This window comes from Cibotium barometz, chromosome 36 (genome assembly GCF_041138505.1).
Source record: "Cibotium barometz isolate CiBa-2024 chromosome 36, ASM4113850v1, whole genome shotgun sequence".
Lineage (NCBI taxonomy): Eukaryota > Viridiplantae > Streptophyta > Polypodiopsida > Cyatheales > Cibotiaceae > Cibotium > Cibotium barometz.
In genome coordinates, this window is record NC_141081.1 from 41,634,489 (window position 1) to 41,655,325 (window position 20,837).

The 20,837-nt window shown below is 38.1% G+C and overlaps 1 protein-coding gene across 1 annotated transcript; it reads left to right on the top strand.

Annotated features, from left to right (window-relative positions):
- The first annotated feature begins 18,772 nt into the window (after window positions 1–18,772).
- On the top strand, window positions 18,773–20,272 carry LOC147617907 (uncharacterized). The gene is made up of 3 exons (XM_086775600.1): window positions 18,773–19,058; window positions 19,178–19,242; window positions 19,408–20,272. Exons 1-3 carry the CDS (start codon window positions 18,926–18,928, stop codon window positions 19,834–19,836), a joined length of 627 nt encoding a protein of 208 aa, XP_086631726.1. The 5' UTR covers window positions 18,773–18,925; the 3' UTR covers window positions 19,837–20,272.
- Window positions 20,273–20,837: the final 565 nt, after the last annotated feature.

Here is a 20,837-nt window from a genome sequence, read left to right on the forward strand (position 1 = left end):
CAGAAAGCACTTTGTATGTTAAATGTGTGGATGATGTACATCTAATCATTGCTCTCTATGTCGATGAGACAGGACCAAATGAGAATCATATTGCTGATTTTAAGGCTCATTTGAATGCCTCTTTTGAGATGTCAGATTTGGGTCATTTGCATCATTATTTGGGGATACAATTTAAGCAGTGTGATGGAGGTATTGCTTTGTGTCAGACAAAGTATATTGAGACATTGTTGCGGAGATTTGGCCTTGAAGACTGCAAGCCTATTGCTACTCCAACGGAGACAGGTTTGAAGTTGAGTCTTCATGATGCTAGAGATCACTTTGATGTCACACTCTATCAGACAGCTACTATTGGTTGCCTCATTTATGTATGCATTACAAGGCTGGACATTCAGTTTGTAGTCTCATAGGTGAGAAGGTTTATGCATAGCCTAGGGTCTCAGCATTGGAAGGCAGTTAAATGCATCTTTCACTACTTGAGTGGCACCATACATCTTGGGTAGTATTTTCCCAAGGGGGGATTGTTGCCGCCAGATTTACATGCCTTTTCGGACTAAGATTGGGTTGGTTGCTATGACACAAGAGTGTCCACAAGTGGTTTTTGTTTCATGCTCGGTAGCTCATGCATATCAAGGTTGAGCAAGAAGCAACCTACTATGGGCACTTCCAGTTGTGAAGCTGAGTACAGGGCAGCTTTCATAGTTACGGTTGAGTATGTGTGGCTCAGACGGCTTATGGTGGGATGACTTGGGTGTTGGACAGGAGTCTACCACCTCTATCTACACTGACAGTCAGAGCGCATTGGCAGTTTGCAAGAAACCCATTTTTCATGCTCGCACAAAGCACATTGAGGTGCATTATCACTATGTCAGGGAGGAGAGATCAGCTTAGCATATGTGCCAACACAAGACAACCTCGCCGATCTTTTCACAAAGGCACTTACTCATGAGAAGTTTGAAGCTTTTCGCAAAGCTAAAGGGCTTGCTCCCCTTTGTGGACTGATCTACTTCGGGCATGGCACTTCCCTATACATGAGTGTCAGCTCTCGTTCACACCATCACTCCCAGGGGGGATTTGTTGCCATATATATAGGCAGTGATGTGTGTGAACACACTTAGGACCGTCGGGGCACTTTTTTCCTCCTTAGGAGGTTTTTTCCCACAGCTTGTATATATGCCCATCATTCTAGGGCTAACTAATCTTTTGTACATTGACACAATCTAATACAGTGTGTGTTGTGTGCATTCTTGCTTCTTCTTCTCCAAGCTTTGTGTGCTTTCCTGCAACCCTAATTCCAACAGTGGGCTTGTATCTCCATCATTACAATCCTCCACCACTTCTACGTTTTGTGAAGCCGCCGCTGCCATTTCTCTACGATGCTTGGTCTCTTGATGTTGCCTATGAGTTAACATAGAAGGGTGCAGTATATTATCCTACACACGAGTATTTCAATGTGAGTCTCCATTGAATACTAATTCTTAATTAAATTCTTACAATATAAGCAAAGTATACTTACCATTGACCCCATCGGTTCTCATTTTCCATACATTGAAATGAAATTCATTGTAATGCTACGTTGTCGATGCATACATCCTCGACAACGATCACACATACATTTTATTTTTTGTTGCAACCAACGATCTCGATATTGAACACGAAGGGACTCATCATCACTAGAAGAAATGATTGATGAAGACATCCTACATATTAAAAAAAAACACCATATTTGGGAATATGGAAATTTCCCATAAGTTTGGGACATGTGGTCAAATCTTTGGATTAATCATAACTTGAACACCGTTACTCCAAATTGAGCGCTCTATAGCTCACTAGATTCCATTTTCCAAGCGCTTTCCAACAATAGGTCACATGATATGGTTTTGAAAAACTTTTAGGCATGTTATCCAGGTCCCACCTTTTTAGTATTCAAAAAATGGGAGTTGGAAAATTCCCAAACTCACGAATAGTGTTAAAAAGAATAAATAATTTTCATCTTTCTATGTCTGTTTCGCATCTATTTGCGCTTCTGATACACGCATCTAAAAGCACGTCTATAAATGCATCTACTTTGCATAATAGATGTATTTATAGACGTGATTTTAAACATGTGTACAGACGCGCTTATAGACGCGCAAATAGATGCACACTGTGGTGAAAAAGATTGAAAATTAAACCCGAGAGTGTTTTGCCAGTATTTTGGCAAAACGCAGTTCTTCCAAAAAACATCCCGCCCTATTTCCAATCCTCTCTCACCCTCTAAAGCTGCTAACCCTCTCTCACCCTCTCAATCCTCTCTCATCCTCTCAAGCTTCATCACCACGCTGCAAATCTACTTTACAAAGGACTGTGGAGTAAGAGTTTACCTTGGTACATACCTTGGTTATGGTGAGTCTCTTTCTTATCTTCTTCGTCTTGCTTCTTTTCTTCTTGTTCTTCTTCTTGCTCTTGCTCTTTCTCTTTCTCTTTCTCTTGCTCTTCTTCTTGAATCCTTAATAGTTTCTTGGTTTTTATGTATGCATTACTAATCTTTTACTTACCCTTTTGTTGGTTTTGTAGGTCCTCTAATCCTCTCTTTCAACATCACGAGACGAAAAGAGGTAAGTGCTTTCATATCTTTCCTCTCTTTCCTCTTTTATTATTGCACCCTTGGGTGCTGGGGATTTGTTTTGTAGGTTTGTGCATAAGCCTCATGCATAAGCCTTATATATGCATAAGGCCCCATGCATAAGCTTTATGCATAAACTCTCATGCATAAGGCCTCATGCATAGTTTTATGCATAAGGCCTCATGCATAGGTTTATGCATAAGCCTTATGCTTTCTATGCTGCTTAAGGCCTTATGCTTAAGCTTTATGCTTGCATAAGCCTTATTTTTTAAGCTTTATGCATAAGCTTTACTTATCTTTTCCTCACCCTTTGGTTGGTTTTGTAGGTCCTCTAATCCTTTCTTTCAACATCACGAAAAAGAGGTAAGTGCTTTCATATCTTTCCTCTATTATTATTGCACCCTTGGGTGCTGAGAATTTGTTTTGTAGGTTTACACATAAGCCTTATGCATCAGGCCTCATGCATAAGCTTTATGCATAAGCTCTCATGCATAAGGCCTCATGCATAGTTTTATGCTTAAGGCCTCATGCATAGATTTATGCATAAGCTTTATGCTTAAGGCATAGTACTTTAAGCTTATGCATAGTACTTTAAACATAATGCCTCATGCATTGTTTTATGCATAAGCTTTACTAATCTTTTGCTCACCCTTTTGTTGGTTTTGTAGGTCCTCTAATCCTCTCTTTCAACATCATGAAAAAGAGGTAAGTGCTTGGGTGCTGGGGATTTGTTTTGTAGGTTTCATGCATAGTTTTATGCATAAGCCTCATGCTTAAGGTCTCATGCATAATACTTTTATGCATAAGCCTCCTGCTTAAGGCCTCATGCATAGCTTTATGCATAAGGCCTCATGCGTAGCTTTATGCTTAAGGCCTCATGCATAGTGCTTTATGCATAGTGCCTTATGCATAGTGCTTTATGCATAAGGCCTTATGCATAAGCTTTATGCATAAGGCCTAATGTATATTGCTTTATGTAAGGCTTGAGTAACGACTTGCATAAGGCTTGCATAATGCATAGTGCCGGGAATGAGATGATTCCCGGCTTACATATAACGGCTTACATGCCTTCTTAATATTTGTTTATTTTTTGTGATTTGAAGAATGAGATTATTCTCGGGGAGCCGGGAAGTCTTCAGTGCATACTATTTTTTTAATATTTTCTTTTTTTGTATAGATGTGGCCTGGGTCCTCGTCCTCTTGTCTCACAGACCCACAGATTGAGGCTCTCATCGAGTCTCAAACGAAGGTTTGCTACTAGGGAGGTAGAGGGCATCTTTGGCTATACTCCCACCCTCGAGCAGTTAGCAGCCTATGCAACATAAACCCCTTCATTAGGTCCGCCAACAGAGTCCCTTGCCAAGCACTTTACCCTTGCTAGGCACTTCAGCTACCTTTACATTCACCTCTTATCTGTCAGCCCCAGTTAGTGCTACAGCATCTCCTACACCTACATCTTCAGGAGATGTGACACCTCACAGAGTCATCATGGCTCTCATGAGAGTGGCAGTCGTCGTCTCATAGGAAGGGTAGTCGTGGAGATAGTGGCGGTCGTACCTCTCACCGCACTAGCACTGAGAGTGGAGGTAGAGGAGATAGAGGATGCCTAGGCAGTGTTTTGGGGGTGGGGATAGTTCTTTAGAGTCACCACACCACATCATGGTGATATATCATATTATGATATCACAGATGTGGGCGGAAGGAGGTGGTAAATTACTTGCACCAAGTAGTTTTTGCATACTATAAAGACTGCTTTATACATTTTAAGCAGCAAAGAGAGAGCCTAGTGGATGATTGCATTAAAGCTATCTACAAGAAGTATCTGTTGGAGCTCTATATATGGCTCACTCTACCTAACTTGGTCTCGCCTATATATATGTATCTTGTCCTCAATATGAATCAGTCTTTGGGAGCGTACATGATGTGTCTCTTGTCTCGTCTCTTTCTCTCTACATTTCAACATGGTATCAGAGCATCTATGAGGGAAGCATCTATGTCTTCTTGTTAAATTCATGATTATAATTTCATGTCTTACAAGATTGTTCTTTGATTATGTGTTGTCTACATGATTTTATAGCTTAACTTGTTGTAATTAGAGATGTTTCTTAATCGCGTCCTTAAAACCAAAACCAGGTGCAGGTGCGTAGATTGTATTGTGCTGGTGAATCCTATCAAAAAAGTTTGTCAAACGGAGTTGTGAGTCAAAAGTTATGACAGTTCAGGCAAACTGCATCTGTAAAACAGCAAAACAGGTTCTTTGTGTGAGCACACAGGTTTCGTCTTCATTAAGTGTCTTTGTGAGCACACAGGTTTCGTCTTCGTCAAGCGTTTTTAGCAACCCGCCCAAATCTAGCTTCTTCGTCAAGCGTTTTTAGCAAACCGCCAAATCTAGCTTTTTCGTCAAGCGTCTACCAATGAATCTTGCGTCCCACGTCTCGGATTTTGCTATTTTTAGCAAAGCGTCCAATCTAGCTTTTTCATCCAGCGTCTACCAATGAATCTTGCGTCCCACGTCTCGCTATTTTGAGGACTCTTTTCTTATTGACGTCTCTTATCTCTTGCAGTCGTCCTTGTCTATGGTGTGCAGATTTTGTGATTTTATCTTATACGTCTTCTCACAGATAGATATGGCTATGACTGTTCTCGTCAATGGTTTTCCTTCTGGCCAACGTTCTATTCCTTCTTTTCAAGGCCAAGGGTTTCCCGGTTGGAAAGCAAAGATGCTGTTAATTCTTGAAGGCGATGAGCTCTCAGATGTTGTTATTGGCAATTCTCTATGTCCGTCTCAGCCTATTATTCCGAATTCTGACAACGTTCTTATCACGGAAGGCCCTGTTTTTGATGCATGGCGTCTTGCTTATATGGATTGGCAGAGGCGTGATAAAGCAGCTCGTCGGTATATTCTTTCTGCTCTTAGTGATTCTCTCATGCTTGATGTGTATGACTTTCCTACTTCCCATGACGTATGGGAGTATCTTATAGCAAATTTTCAGAAAAAGTCTGTTACAGAAACACTTTATTTGAGAGGTTTGCTTTCAAAGTTACAGTATGAAGTTGGTACTGCTATGACGGGACATATTGATTCTTTCAAATCTATTATTAATCAACTTGCTGCTGCGGGTGATCCTGTTCCACGAAAGCAACTTATTACAATTCTTCTGGATACAATAAAGGATCCGTCTTATGACAACATTGTTACCATTCTTTCTAACAAGGACGGTCTTGATTTTGACCAAACTTGCATATCTTTGATTGAGTATTCTCAACGTCAACAACGATGTAGTGTTGGTCATGATGCAGTTATGTTTTCACAACAAGAGGAGCCTGAGTCACAACAGTTGGAACGGGCCTTTAATGTGCGAAGGCGTTCTTTTCAACGAGGCAACCGTAGAGGTGGTCGTCGTGGTGGTAGTTTCTCTCGTCTCAAATTTCCTAACAAGCATTGTTCTTACTGCAATAGGAATGGTCATACTGAAGATGACTGTTGGGCACGTCAATATGATGAAGAACACAACATTACCACAAAACAACCACGTTTATCTAGAGATTCTTCTTCTTGTGATTATTGTGGAAAATCTGATCATCCCTCTTCCATGTGCTTTAAGCGTCGATTTGATGTAGATCGAAATCGAGCATATGCAGCCGAGCATCATGATGATGTTATGCCTGAAACAAGTTGTGTTTTATGTTCAGTTCCCCCAGACAGAATACTTCATGTACGTGATGGTTCACTTTTCATTATTGATTCTGGTGCTACAGGAAATATGACATATGAATCTAAGTGGCTACATAACTATCATTCTTTACCTGTTAAGCGTGTTGTTTATCTTGCTGATGATACAACTTGCCAAGTCAAGGGCATTGGAGATTTATATCTTGGCACCTTATCTTCTTCAACTCGAGTTTTACGAGGGGTTTTACATGTCCCAGAACTTCAACGTAATCTTCTTTCAGTTGCAAGACTTGTTGATCTTGGTTTGTTTGTTGGATTCGACCACACCAAATGCCGCATTGAGAAAGATGGACAGATTATTGCAACTGCTTCTCGTAATGGCAATTTGTTTGAGCTCTCTCTTAATGATGCTGTAGCAAATGTTGTCACTGCTCCAGGGGATCATGATTGCAAGATATGGCATCATCGCTTTGTTCATGCTGATTTCTCAAAGCTTCTTAATCTTCATCGTCAAGGTCTTGTACGCGGAATGGATCTTAAAGCTCATCCTCATATGGGAATCTGTGAGTTTTGTGCTCTTGGCAAACACAATCGTAAACCCTTTCCTCTCTCGAATTCAGTTCATTCTCATGATTTGTTGGATCTTGTTCATACCGACATTTGTGGACCTTTGCCTCCATCGAGAACACAACATCGTTATTTCATTACGTTTATTGATGATTACTCACGGTATACAGTTGTTTTCTTGCTTCAACAAAAATCTGAGGCGTTATCTGTTTTTAAGCAATTTCACAAGGCTGCCGAACTTCAAACTGGACGTCGCCTCAAGAAACTTCGCAGCGATAATGGTGGAGAATATGTGTCTCGTGAGTTTGAGAGTTATTGTACGGACCATGGTATTCATCATGAACATACAATTCCATATTCACCTCAACAGAACGGTGTTGCTGAACGCAAGAATCGCACTATTATCAATGCTATACGATGTATGTTGATTCATTCTGGGTTATCTCGTGTCTTCTGGAGTGAAGCTCTCTTGACAGTAGTCTTTGTTCAGAATCATCTTCCTACTACTGCTCCTTCTGGTAAGATACCCATCACATCATGGACAGGTGAAATTCCTTCTGTATCTCATTTTCGAACCTTTGGATGTATTGCTTACATTCATGTTCCTAAAGAAACACGAGCAAAGCTTGATGCTCCTGGCCTTAAAGTTATTTTTATTGGGTATTCTGACACTTCCAAAGGCTACAAATTCTATGACCCGTCCTCCAAGAAAGTGCTTGTGAATCGTGATGCTATTTTCAATGAACAGCTTATGGGCGGTACATGGTCCATGGATGATTCTGATGATACTAAATCTTTGCTTCAAGCTTTTCCATTCTTGTGTGATGATGAATCTTCTTCTATAGAGCAAATTTCCTCTTCACAACCATCTAAAGAGCAACTTTCCTCTTCACAACCATTGATTCCGAATGCTGTCATTGATGATGTTGACATTTTTATTGATCTGCCTATTGATTTTGAGCATGGTTCTTGTCATGTTTATGATGAAGATTTTGAGGCTAATGTTTTCTCTACTTCTGAAGATCCAGCCACGTACAGTGATGCTATATGTTCTCCACAAAAGGATCAATGGCAAGAGGCTATGGAAGCAGAGTATGATTCTCTTATCTCTAAAGGTACATGGATACTCACTGAGCTACCTCCTGGCCGTACTGCCATTAAGTGTAAGTGGGTATATAAGACAAAATTTAAAGCAGATGGATCCTTTGACAAATTCAAGGCACGTTTAGTTGCCAAAGGTTATTCTCAAGTTGCTGGCGTTGATTATCACGAAACCTTTTCACCAGTTGTTCGGATTACTAGTATTCGGGTTTTATTGGCATTTGCTGTTCAATTTGACTTAGAAATTCATCAGATGGACGTGCACACAGCTTTCTTGAATGGAGATTTGAATGAAGAAATTTACATGGAGCAGCCACAAGGATTTGTTATTGCAGGGAAGGAAGATCTTGTTGCTCGTCTTCATAGGGCTTTATATGGTCTTAAACAAGCTTCACGAGCCTGGTACATCAAGTTTGATCTTTTTCTTACCTCCCATGGTTTTCTCTCTTGCTCTTCTGATCCCAACTTATTTACCAAACACCAAAATGGTAGTTTTGTAATCCTTGCCCTTTATGTGGATGATACAATCCTTGTTTCCAATGATTTGGGATTTCTACACCAAAGTAAGCAGTTGTTATCTTCGGCATTTGATATGGTGGATCTTGGAGAGCTTCACTCATGTCTTGGCATTCAGATTCAAAGGGATCGCAGTAAAGGTATTTTATTACTTCGCAGTCAAAGTTTATTGAAGATACTATTAAGAAGTTTGGTTTGGAATCTGCACATTCAGCAACTACTCCTTGTCTTGCGAGTTCCATGAAAAACACTTCTGATGGTGGTGGCCAGCTTGTTACAAATCAACCATATGCTAATTTGGTTGGATGTCTTCAAGTTGTTGGTTTGAACACTCGTCCTGACATTTTGTTTATTGCTAACTATCTCGGGCAACACCTTGCATGTCCTTCTCTTAAGCATTGGTCTTCAGCAAAGCGCGTGTTGAAATACTTGAAAGGCACTATAGATTATGGTTTGGTTTATCAACGACAATTCACGTCCGACTCCATTCCATCTCTTTCTCTTTTGGGTTACACAGAATATGTTGCGGCATCACTTGCAGCTCGTGAACTCATTTGGCTTCGACAAGTGTTGACAGATATCGGCCATTCTCCTCTTTCTAGTACACCCTTGCGGTGTGATAATCAGAGTGCTATTAGTCTTGCAAAAGACTATGTCCAACATAACAAGTCAAAACATATTGCTGTGCATTACCATTATGTTCGATACGAAGTACGCAAAGGCACTATCATGATTGAACATTGTCCAAGTGACCAGATGATTGCAGATATTCTTACCAAAGGTCTCAATGAGTCACGCTTCATTCTCTTGCGCTCAGAGCTTGGAGTTGCCTCGGGCTCACTCTTTCTAGATTAGGCTCTTTACTCTTATGGTAGCTTTGTACATATATCGTTGTAATCTTCTAGACACCATGCACTTTGCACATTCCACAATTGCTCACTATGACCTCTTGGTCCTTTTGTATATTTGTACATAGATGCACAATGCACTTTCACATCATTACTTCTGGTTCATATTTTCACATTTGTATAGGGGCTTGGGTTTTTCCCTTGTACTCCCCAAGGGTTTTTTCATCCATAGCTAGAGACCCTTGTTTGAGTGGGGGTGTTGGAGCTCTATATATGGCTCACTCTACCTAACTTGGTCTCACCTATATATATGTATCTTGTCCTCAATATGAATCAGTCTTTGGGAGCGTACATGATGTGTCTCTTGTCTCGTCTCTTTCTCTCTACATTTCAACAGTATCCTAATCCTTACAACCAAAGGTTTAACGGTAGATGGACGCAACACAAAAATCAAAGACATACTTAAGAATAGGAGGTCTCTAGTAAGGAGACATGCAAATCCTTACAACCAAAGGTTTAACGGTAGATGGACGCAACACAAAATCAAAGACATACTTAAGAATAGGAGGTCTCTAGTAAGGAGACATGCAAAGGAGGAGATAGCCCGAATAGATGCCTGTCAAAATGGACACGGCAAGCCATCTACTGCTCATAGGGACGAGTGGAAGAAAGCCAAGAAGAAGCTCCTAGAAGGAGTAGTGAACGAGCAGCAAAGAGAAGCACGGCGAATACAAATGGAGTGATATGGATCGTCTCAATTCGGATCTGGAGGTCGTGCATCATGGGAGGCCGAGTTTGTATGTATAGTGCAACTTCATGTCTTTTCTTTGTATTCTCTCTATTTGAGTTGTGTTATAATGTTTGTCTTGTGATGTAGCGTGATATTGTGGGTAGAGATTCTAACCCAGCAGACTGGCTACCATCATCCGCACAGTAGGGGAGAGATTCTACCCCAGCAGACTGGCTACCATCATTCGCACAGTAGGGGAGATACATGGAATTACCTTTACGATGAAGGAATCGTCATCTTGACGAACAATACAATTGAGCAAGGAGAACACCAATGCAGGTAATACTTTTTATTTTTATTTACAAAATATTTTTCGATCTTTATAATTTTTTCTATTTTTATTTATATATATCTTTACTTTGTGTAGGCACAAGGTGGACAAGATGACACCTCCGAGTAGTTTGCCTTGTAGTTTTTCTTTATGTATAGTTTTAGTTTATGCAACTATGTTTATTTTTCAAGACTCATGAGGTTATCATCATGTATGGATAATTTCTTGGATATAAGATGAAATTTTTCATCTTCTTTATGCTGTGTTCACAAATCTTTTTGTGCATATCTATCTTTAATTTAAGTTTTTATGTTGATATCTTTGCTGATCTTGATTCGTCTGTGTACAAGTAAGCAAAACATTTAACCAGAGAGCGGCCTGTGCAAAAAATGCAGCTGCATGTGTAGAAAATACAGCTGTACATCTCTATAGGTAGCTCTGGAATTTTTTTTAAAATTTCAGAGCGCATCTATAATAGAGACTATAAAGACGTCTATTTATGTATCTATATGTGCATCTTTAAACGTGTTTATATCAGTATAGACATGTTTATAGACACGATTAAAAACGCACCCGTGACATTTTAAAATATGTTGTCAAAACGCGTCTATAAACGTGCCTATGGTCGCTTTTCCTTGTAGTGGGCCAGCTACTCCACATACAAGACAAGAGAGAGAGAGAGACGGGCGAATGCTGGGCTCCTGCACGCAAGCCGAGAGAGGTGCACAAGACAAGAGAGAGAGAGAGAGACGGGCGAATGCTGGGCTCCTGCACGCAAGCCGAGAGAGGTGCTGACTGTACTGCGCTTGTCAGCTTCGCTTCTTGCTGACTATGCTGTCGACCTGGTCGGCTTCGCTTCTTGCTGATTATGCTGTCGACCTCGCTGTCGACCTCATCAATCCCGGGCCGGCTTCTTCTCTACAGTCCTACGCTGCCGGCTTCTTCTCTCCAGTCCCACATTGCTGACCCGCCGAATTTTCAGCTGTGCCAACTACAGTCCTCCGCTCTACCAACTCGGTCGGGGGTGTCGACCACCCGCTGGTCTAACAAAGGCCTCACGGCGGCCAGTCGCAGGGATTCGAACGTGCACCTTCACAGACGTCAAGCCCTGCAACCATAATGTAGCCAAGATATCCACACGACCTCGCATCCGCCTCTGCACGTTGCTACCACCAGCAGCATCAGCTGACGACGCCCGGTAGTGTAAAAACCTAACCCCAAGTTTTTTTGCCAAGCCAATGAAAAGCATACACTCTTACTTTAGTAACTTGGAATGACAAATTTCATTGCAAGAATCATCAATAAATTTTATGTAAGGACACACACCCATAAGGCCCTTCTCAAAGCCACACAATCATCAATAAATTTTATGTAAGGACACACACCCATAAGGCCCTTCTCTAAGCCACACATGTTAGAGTGTCTTCTTAACACTTGTTGTGACTTGCTCAAATGCTAGAATCTTCACCATCCATTAGCTAATATTAGGAGTTAATTCTAGTCTAGATTACGCAAATAAAAATATTTTCTTGATGAAGAAGAGGTATAATAATTTGGAATGCCCTACCATCTGGTACATGTTAGATGGGCACGTTGGAAATTAATGTAACTATGCAAGTTTTTGGCCAGCTCTTGTTTATAAAGGGCTCACTTTATTTTGTACACACCTTGTTTAAGTAGTATAAATGCTAGATAATAACTTTTGTTTACAAGGCTCAAATTAAGTTGTACACACCATGTTTGAGTTTCCAAATTCTAAAAAAATAGCTAATATTGATACTAGATCGATGGTGGTAGCTTGAGTACATAGTTAGCAATGTCTTGGATAAGCTTTGTAACATTAGTACACATGTATGATTCATGCAAGAGTAGGTTGATGTTCCTATATGGAACGAGACAACTCATCCTTGGGTTGAAGAGTCCAAATGGGTGTAAAATGTGCCTAGATGCGTGATAAAAGTTATAATATTATGTTAGTCTAGAATTACTCTAGGATGGTGATATTTGGTTGCTTTCACTTTAAGTTACACATAATCATGGGAGTTTGACCACATATGACCTAGGTCTAGCCCCCTGCATAACCCCTCATTCATCAATCACTCATCTACCTTAGTTATATGTGTATCCTTACACATATTCATGTTGGCTGACCACGTGACCTAGACCTAGTCTACTGCATGACCCCTTATTTTCCCCTATAAGTGACAATTCTAGAGAACTTGTTCTTTCAGATAGGAACAAATGGAAAAAGAGGATCAAGAGAAGGAAGTAGAGACATAATAGAGCTAGGAAAAAGTACATATAAAATTAAATGAACCAATCTAGAAACCTAGGATGCATGAGAGATTGGGTATTGAATATAAAAAAAAGAACATGAACACATTACCATCTAAATTTTCATTAACTAAAAGAACAAGGGAGAGTGATATTGGAAAAACAAACACATGAACACACTACCATCCAAATCATTAACTAGAAGAACAAGGAGGATATTAACCATAGATGTTCAACATGGAATAGAAAGCAAGAATTTGGAGAAGAAGCAAAATCCAACAAGTTGAAAGGCCCAAGGAGAATGGGGAAGAAGAAAATTTATGGAGTAGAAAGGGGGATTTTCACAAGATGCAAGTCTTAAATATGATAAACATACAAGATGCAAGTCTTAAAGAAGATGAACATGATCAGGTCAAAGGAAGTTAGAAACTTGCACAAAGGAAGGCAAGGAAGTCATCACACCCAATGGAGATGGCAAAAGAATGCCAAGCTATCAGTGACATTTCTAGCCAAGGAGATGCATCAAGAAGAATATCAAGCTATTAGTGAACTTTCTAGTCAAGGAGATTGCAAGAGATGCATCAAGAAGATTTAATAATTCAAACCACTCCTAAATGCCTTTTTCTCTGGCATAACCAAGTTTATCTTGGGAATCCTTAAATGAGCGGTAACATAGCTCACTTAGGCTCCAAAATATACCTTTGAATTAGAACTTTACATACCTCATTTTCTAGGAGATAAAGAAATACATTTAGGCATATTTGTTCAAGCTTTTGAAAATTGGGTAAATTTGAAGCAAATACATAATAAAGAAATCCATAATCTCTTATTGGTTTTAGTTTCTCAATGTCTACATGTGCATAACATGTAGGACTCAAAGAAGGGTTTTAAATCTCAAGGATACTCTTAGTCAATTTTAGCTAGCAGGGATGCTTCATTTTAAATATAAGATCTGCACTACTTTCGCAAACTAATATCTACACTACTTCTACAAAAGAGAGCATCTACATAAAAGAACATCTAATTACATTGTAAAACATCTATTCTATGCTATATGAACTCTTGTTTTGTTTGTCTCTTTTTGCATCAATCTTGTAATCATTAGGAATCTGAGTTGTAAGACTACTTACAAGTGTAAATGCATTAGAACTAGGTATGGGTGCCCTCTAGTCACCTACCTCAAGTGGCCAAGTGGGAAAACTATTAGTAAGTACTATATCTATCAATTGTTAGTAAGTATAACTATCATTTTTTCATGATATAAGCACTCTTCTCTCGACTTGTGTAAGAGAGCTTAAGTAGCATTCACTCTACCCTCCAGAAGTGGCATGAAAGTTCTTGAAAGACATGTTAACAAGGATGATTCTAGTTAACAAGAATAATTAAGGATGACTCTAGTTAACAAAAATAGTACATTTGATGCAATGTCCACACTAATTTTACAAAAGAACACATACTTCATTTTGTAAATGTATACATCTTTATGATGCAGTGAGTGTTGTTCAATTATTCCTACACTTTGTCCATCAATTTTTAAGCTTATATCAGATGAAGACTTACAAAACTAAACAAGTGAAAAAGCCTTAAAACTAAGAAATGGTGCACTTGGGTCACTTTCTCCCAAGCGACCAAGTGAAAATAGGATTACTAAGGATATATATAGGTCGATTTCACATAAAATACTCTTTCATCTTTCCTTTTTTTTGTGCAAAGCAACTCAATGTTCTCTCCACTCTCTCTTGCAATGCTTGATTAGAATCTCTGGATGTGTTTATGCTTAGAAGTTGGCAAATTGGGATTACAATGGCTAGTGTGGCACTAAAGAAATGGTCCATAAAAGTGCAATACTTAGCCTCACAAGAGAGGACAAGAGAGAAACTTGCAAGCTATCTACCCAACTCACAAGCATTATTGTGCAAATCAGGTTTCCTATGGCTAGCACAATGGTCCATCAAATTGTAATAGTTACCTTCACAAGACAGGAGAAGAGAGAAACTTGCAAGCTAATATTTTTTCTTGCCTACCCAGCTTTTCTTTTTTGGGACCAATATTAAATATATATATTATCTCAGAACTGAATATACAACTAGATCCTTACCGCCAACCAAAAAAGCAACTTGTACCAAGACTACAAACTACACACACCCACTAAGAAATGGCTCTCATCAACTTAGGAGTTGAACCACGAGGTTTGGCTTATTGCTAAGTACTTTATAACCTTTGATCTATTATTATGCACCAAAAATGACAAGGCAAACTTCGCAGACTTAGCAAAGTTTTTAGGTTATAATTTTAAATTCTTTTCTTAAGGTTTAGTTTGTGTTCACATATCCTAAGTATTTGTGAACTAGTTCTTATTTGTTTTTTAAAAAATACACATTTTGATTTCCTATGAGAATCATTTTGTGTGTGTTATAAATTCTTGTAGCCTCATTTGTATACATACATTCTTAGCACTTGTGAGGTATTTTGCCAAAATTATGGACTTTCATTTTCTCACTCAAACGCATTTGTTGTAGTCAAAATGAATAACTTAATCAAGGACTAATGTTGCTTAGTATGTTGTGCAAGGATTGTGAGAGAGGCTTTTCCTGCATAATCAAATCATTCCTCTTGTTCTTGACAATAATTCTCAAAATTCTAACAAGTAGGTGCACTTCTATAGACATGCATGTTTTCGTGTTGATGAGAAATCATAAGTAATTTTTTAACTATGGTCTTATATCATTCCATGAAGTGGTCTATGTTTCTATCTAGTAACACTAAGAATGGTGGATCATCACACTAATTTTTTTACTATGTTCTTATATCATTCCATGAAGTGGTCTATGTTTCTATATAGTAACACTAAGAATGGCAAATCATCTATATGTTACTAACCTATGAATATGGATTTATTAACAAAGACTTATGTGATTTTCAAACATGATACATGTGATTTCATTGACTAGGCTATCTGTAGCATGACTCAATAATCACATTATTGTACGCTCAAATTTATGCATCTCCCTCCCTAAAATTATATAGTATAAATATACAAAAAAGACCACATGCATATAAGCCACCCAATTATTCTAATTCAATATATATAAAGTTATCATTTTTCTTAAACACTTATCAATTGTCTCTAAGGCTATTGTTCCTTGTTTTCTTCTGGAGAGAATTACATTAACCAATGGCTTACATTGAATATTTGTTTGGCCAACAATACTAATGGTGCTCTAAATAGATGGTACATAACCAAACACATGTCTTTTCAAGGTTCGCTCCAATTACTCTTTTATTTGATCAAACACAGGTCTTTTCCAGATTTAATCCAACTACTCTTTTATTTTATCCAAATATTTTATATGCATTTAATTATAACATGAAAGTGTAAAACATTCTTTTGTTGTCAACATTAATGTGTCTTGAAAGATTGGGTTACACCTCTCACATTAAAGGTTATACAACATGCTATAAATAATTGTGTGTCCACTAAATTACTTTGTTTCTCAAAACCCATTTTTACATTGCTTTTGCATTGTCACATGTAATTTTCCCTATATTTGAACATTCCATTGAGATTACAAGCATTTACTTACATTACCCACATTTTTCTCTTCAACCAAAGATTCAATGTGGTTCACAACATGTGAAGATGAAATGGAAATACTTCTTTTTTCTTTATGTTTTTGGAGCTTCATTTTTTTTCATAACCTTTTTAAAAATTTGTTTTTACATCATAGGGTGGATTTATCCACACTGCAACAAATGTCACGTAAATGTTCTATGATGTGAGTTGCTCTGTTTGTAAATTCATGGTTAAATGATTTACAATGTAACTTTAATGTTGTTGTTTTTTGTTGTAATTGGATGTAATTCCACTCCACTCCACTCCTCAATGCATTGCAAACTGATTGTTTATGTAATATCTAAAAATTCTAATAAATTTAATTATAGATGTATTTTAATAAATTTAATTATAGACGTATTTTAAACTATTGCATATTGCTTACAAATTTAAAAGATTTTCTTCAATACTGTTGTAAAGTTTACCAAATCAAAAAATAAAATTATCTTTTTTTCTCAATATGATTTGTAATAATTTAAAAAATTACTATTTTTAAAAAACTCTCTCAATACTTTCAATATTTACATATTGCTAAAAAATCTAATAATTTAATTCGAAAAATATTTTAGAGTATTGAATACTACTTACAAATGTAAAAGCTTTTCTTTAACACTACTTACTCTAAAATTATTAAATTAAAGCTTTGTTGTAATTTAAGTGTCAAAGCTTTGCTTCAACAAATGTAATGTAAAACAATTTAAACTTCCACTCATACATTACAATAAAAAATAAAGTATATTCTTTACTAATTTAGTTATATTAAAAAAACATTTTTTTAAATAAGATAAATTATGCTTCCAGAAAATGTAATCACTAATTTTTAACATAGTTAATAAAAAAACTACTTATAAATGCAAAATTATTTCTAAGAAAATAGGAATCTTTGTTAAAATTAAAGTTTGCCCAAATAAAACATAGATTTCAAATTTTGTATTTAAATAGTTGAAACCTAGGTTGGATTTTAACATTGCCTAATGAAAACTTGGATAACATTTCTTTTATCTTCTAAAATAAATTGGAAGCTCAGTAATGATACATCATCTTTATTTTTTGGTAGAACATATGTACCCGAAAGAAATAATGTAGCCTCTTTCATCTTATAGTGCTCTATACATATCATCTTCACTTCACAAACATAGTAATGAGTTGATGAATGAGATGTCATAAACTTGTTAATTGAACTTGATTTGCTTTTAATATAGCAAGACCATTTACGGCCAATATAGCCATTTTTCATGGCAATTTAAAATTCATTTTTTTTCTATATTCTAGAAATGTAGCAAACAACTCATGATAATCTTAAAGTGAAAAGAGGAAACCTGCAACGAGATATTTATGAACTAGGGATGAACCTCGGCTTTAAAAATGTTATTTTTGAGAGAGAGAGAGAGAGAGAGAGAGAGAGAGAGAGAGAGAGAGAGAGAGAGAGAGAGAGAGAGAGAGAGAGAGAGAGAGAGAGAGAGAGAGAGAGAGTTGTTTGTGTATCTTAATGGGTAAAGGGTATGGAGTTTAGAGTTTGTTTGCAAGAAGCAAAACAAAAGTATATTCATTTTTGTTAATATTTGAAACTTTTAAGATATAGAAAAGGTGCTCACATACTATCCATGAGTGGGTGGAAGATGGAAAGATGTTGTGGATAAGAGCTAGAGTCTAATACTTGTACCCTACCTTTCTACAACTTGGGTGCACAAACACCTTTTGTTTTGAAGCCTTGGCAAGTTGAACCCTACACGAAATAAAGCATGACATGGTGGTCTGGTTCTAGAGAGACCGTGAAAAGTTGAAGACCTTATTGCCGTTATACACCTATGCTTTTAGCTCAGAAAAACTGATGGTATTTATGTACTAGTCCTTGTTGGCATTCAACACCTATGTTTTCAGCTTAGAGTTGATGGTATTTACACAACACTCCTCTTGTAAAAAACGTGACACCCCTTACAAACACCTCTCCTTTTTGTCAAAATGTAGCACCCTTATACACACCTTCACTCTTGCCCAAGATGTGACATTTGTCGATGATAGCATGGGGACATGCATGGCTATGTGTGTATGAGGGTTGTGTCTTCTCGCCCACTTGCATACCCACTTGTTGTTATTGGGACATGCATGGCTATGTGTGCATGAGGGTCATGTCTTCTTGCCCCACTTGCATACCCACTTATTGTTATGGGACCAAACATGATGGATATGCTTTATAAGCTACTCTCACTTAAGACATAATGAGAGGGTTTGATTAGTTAGACTTCTTAGCAATAAGGAAGCAAGACAAGGCCATGCCATGATGGACGGATCATAGAAAGACAACAAGACAAGGTCATGCGTAGAGGGGCCATGGAAGGGGGGAGGGGCCTTATAATTATTTGGACACTGTCACTCTGTACATTGGTTAAAAGCATTCACCCCCGGACTTTTAAGTCGTGTTGTGGGCCAGTCCTACCAAGTTGGGGCCCACCAATCAGATCCCTACAAGTATAAGCTCGTGGAAGCATACCATTGATGTGGGCAATATATATTGAGGCCTCTCTCGCCTTTTGATCCTATAACACATAAGCTATTGCAATTCTGCTAGTTCAGAGAGCAATCTGCCGGTTCTGCAAGCCAGTCTTGCTAGTGTCGCCTTGAAACCATTAACAGGTAAAAGCTTACCATTAGCTCATACATAAGTCCACCATGAGTTCTGCCACCATTATCATCAATAATCTTACAGCTCCCCAAGCTATCCGACCCTTCCTTCTTGGCTGTGCTACCATTGCCCTTTTTCTCCTTTTTGCAACTTCCACTACCTCCCTCCTACAACAACCAGGTAGGGTTTAATTTACTTTCACCTCAGAAAATTAGCCTATTTCCATTAGAAGCTATATTAGTTCTGTTTCAGAACACTCTCATTAAACACTCATTAATGAAGTTATGATTTCATTTCAGAACAATCCAATATGGCTAGTGTAGAGCTGGTGGATGGCGCCGAAGCACAAAGGACTGCCCAGCAGGTACCTTCATAGCGATATATTTCCATCATTCACTGTGTTAAATTACAAAGACAGGAAGTTGCTTAGCTAGATCATCAATTGACTCGTTAATGTGCTTTCGATTTGATGTTCTGGTTTTTAGACTAAGCTTGGTAGGATCTGCCGATGCGGTTGTAATGTGTGCAGGATCTTCGAACGCAGTTGCAAAGCTCAGAGGTAGCATTAATTAAACCGGTACCCAATCTAGTAAAAATTAAGCACGAAAAGGTCTCATTAAGAAAGCTGGCTTTCTCTTTATCAGCTGATTACCACAAGGTTTTTCCGGCAAAAGCAGATGTGATTAGAGTCGATGCACCATCAACTAGCTCTTCCGACAAGATTTATGAAGTAATCAAATTAGCAGAGAAAATCAAGAAAGAAATTAAAAGAGAACGCAGGAGAAATGTTAGATCAGTGCTGCAGTCTGATGATCAAGCTCAATTACCAGCTGCAAGCAACACGCATGGGTTGACTGCAACCACTGCAGGGAAGAACCCACTGCATGTGGTGGATGAGTCCGCGGCTTTCCATGTGGATTACAATAGTCCCAAAACACATCCACCCAAGAACAATTAATTAACCTTCTGATTAATTAATTATACATCATAATCTGGCGCACTATCTAGTACTGTGCGCTACAATGGAGATCATGCGCAATACTAATTAAGCAAAGAGTGCAGCAGGGCAAACAGTATAAGTTTTCTTCTGCCTGGCTTATTTACTATGATTGGATTAATTAAGCTTTTTTATTACCTATTCCGTGGCAGAAGTGAACACTGGCTATGTTCAGTAATCACTTAAGATTAATTACAATCAAGACAGAAGAAGAAGACCAAGAAAACAAGAGAACAATCCAGTCTAGCATCCAAATTGATATCAACATGGGTAATTACCAAGATTTATTATATCCATCATCAGCACCACATTGAAGGTTTTATCCCCACTTTAATTTAAAATTAAGGTAATTAGATCATGTTTTGAGTCGATATTAGCAGGAAGTGGCCATCTTATAGCTGCTGGCCTTCGGATGGCATGAGTTCTGTTATCCATCCTCTCATTACTTGTGCAAGCTTGACATGTATGCTTACCAGTTTTGAGGCTGGGTTCAACCAAAACATGATTAATTTGTCAATATTTGATTAATTCTCTATTTTAGAATTAGGAACCAGAAAAATAGGGTATATATTCATTGCGCATATTACTTGATTATGGATACATTATCAGTGATTTATTTTCAATATATGTGGAGTTTAACTTGATGTATGCGGTGTCGTTAACGAAAATATTATTGAATAGTTTGCTTTGGCTTCAATCTTGCAGACAAAAGCTTGATCACCTGTTTCATTAGAGTCGTAGTCAACATGGGCTTGGCATTATCTTAATCTCTTCCAGAAGTGTATGCACATGTAGCTCTAATGAGTGTACAAGGGAATTGTGATGTGTCGTAAGTGGAATTTTGCATTTGAAAGTGAAATGTTTTGTAGCATGATTAATCCCACGCTTGAGGGCCAAGGTGATAACCAATAGCCAAAGAATTGCCATGAGGCCTTTGTTGTTTTTTCTATGGAGAAGCATGC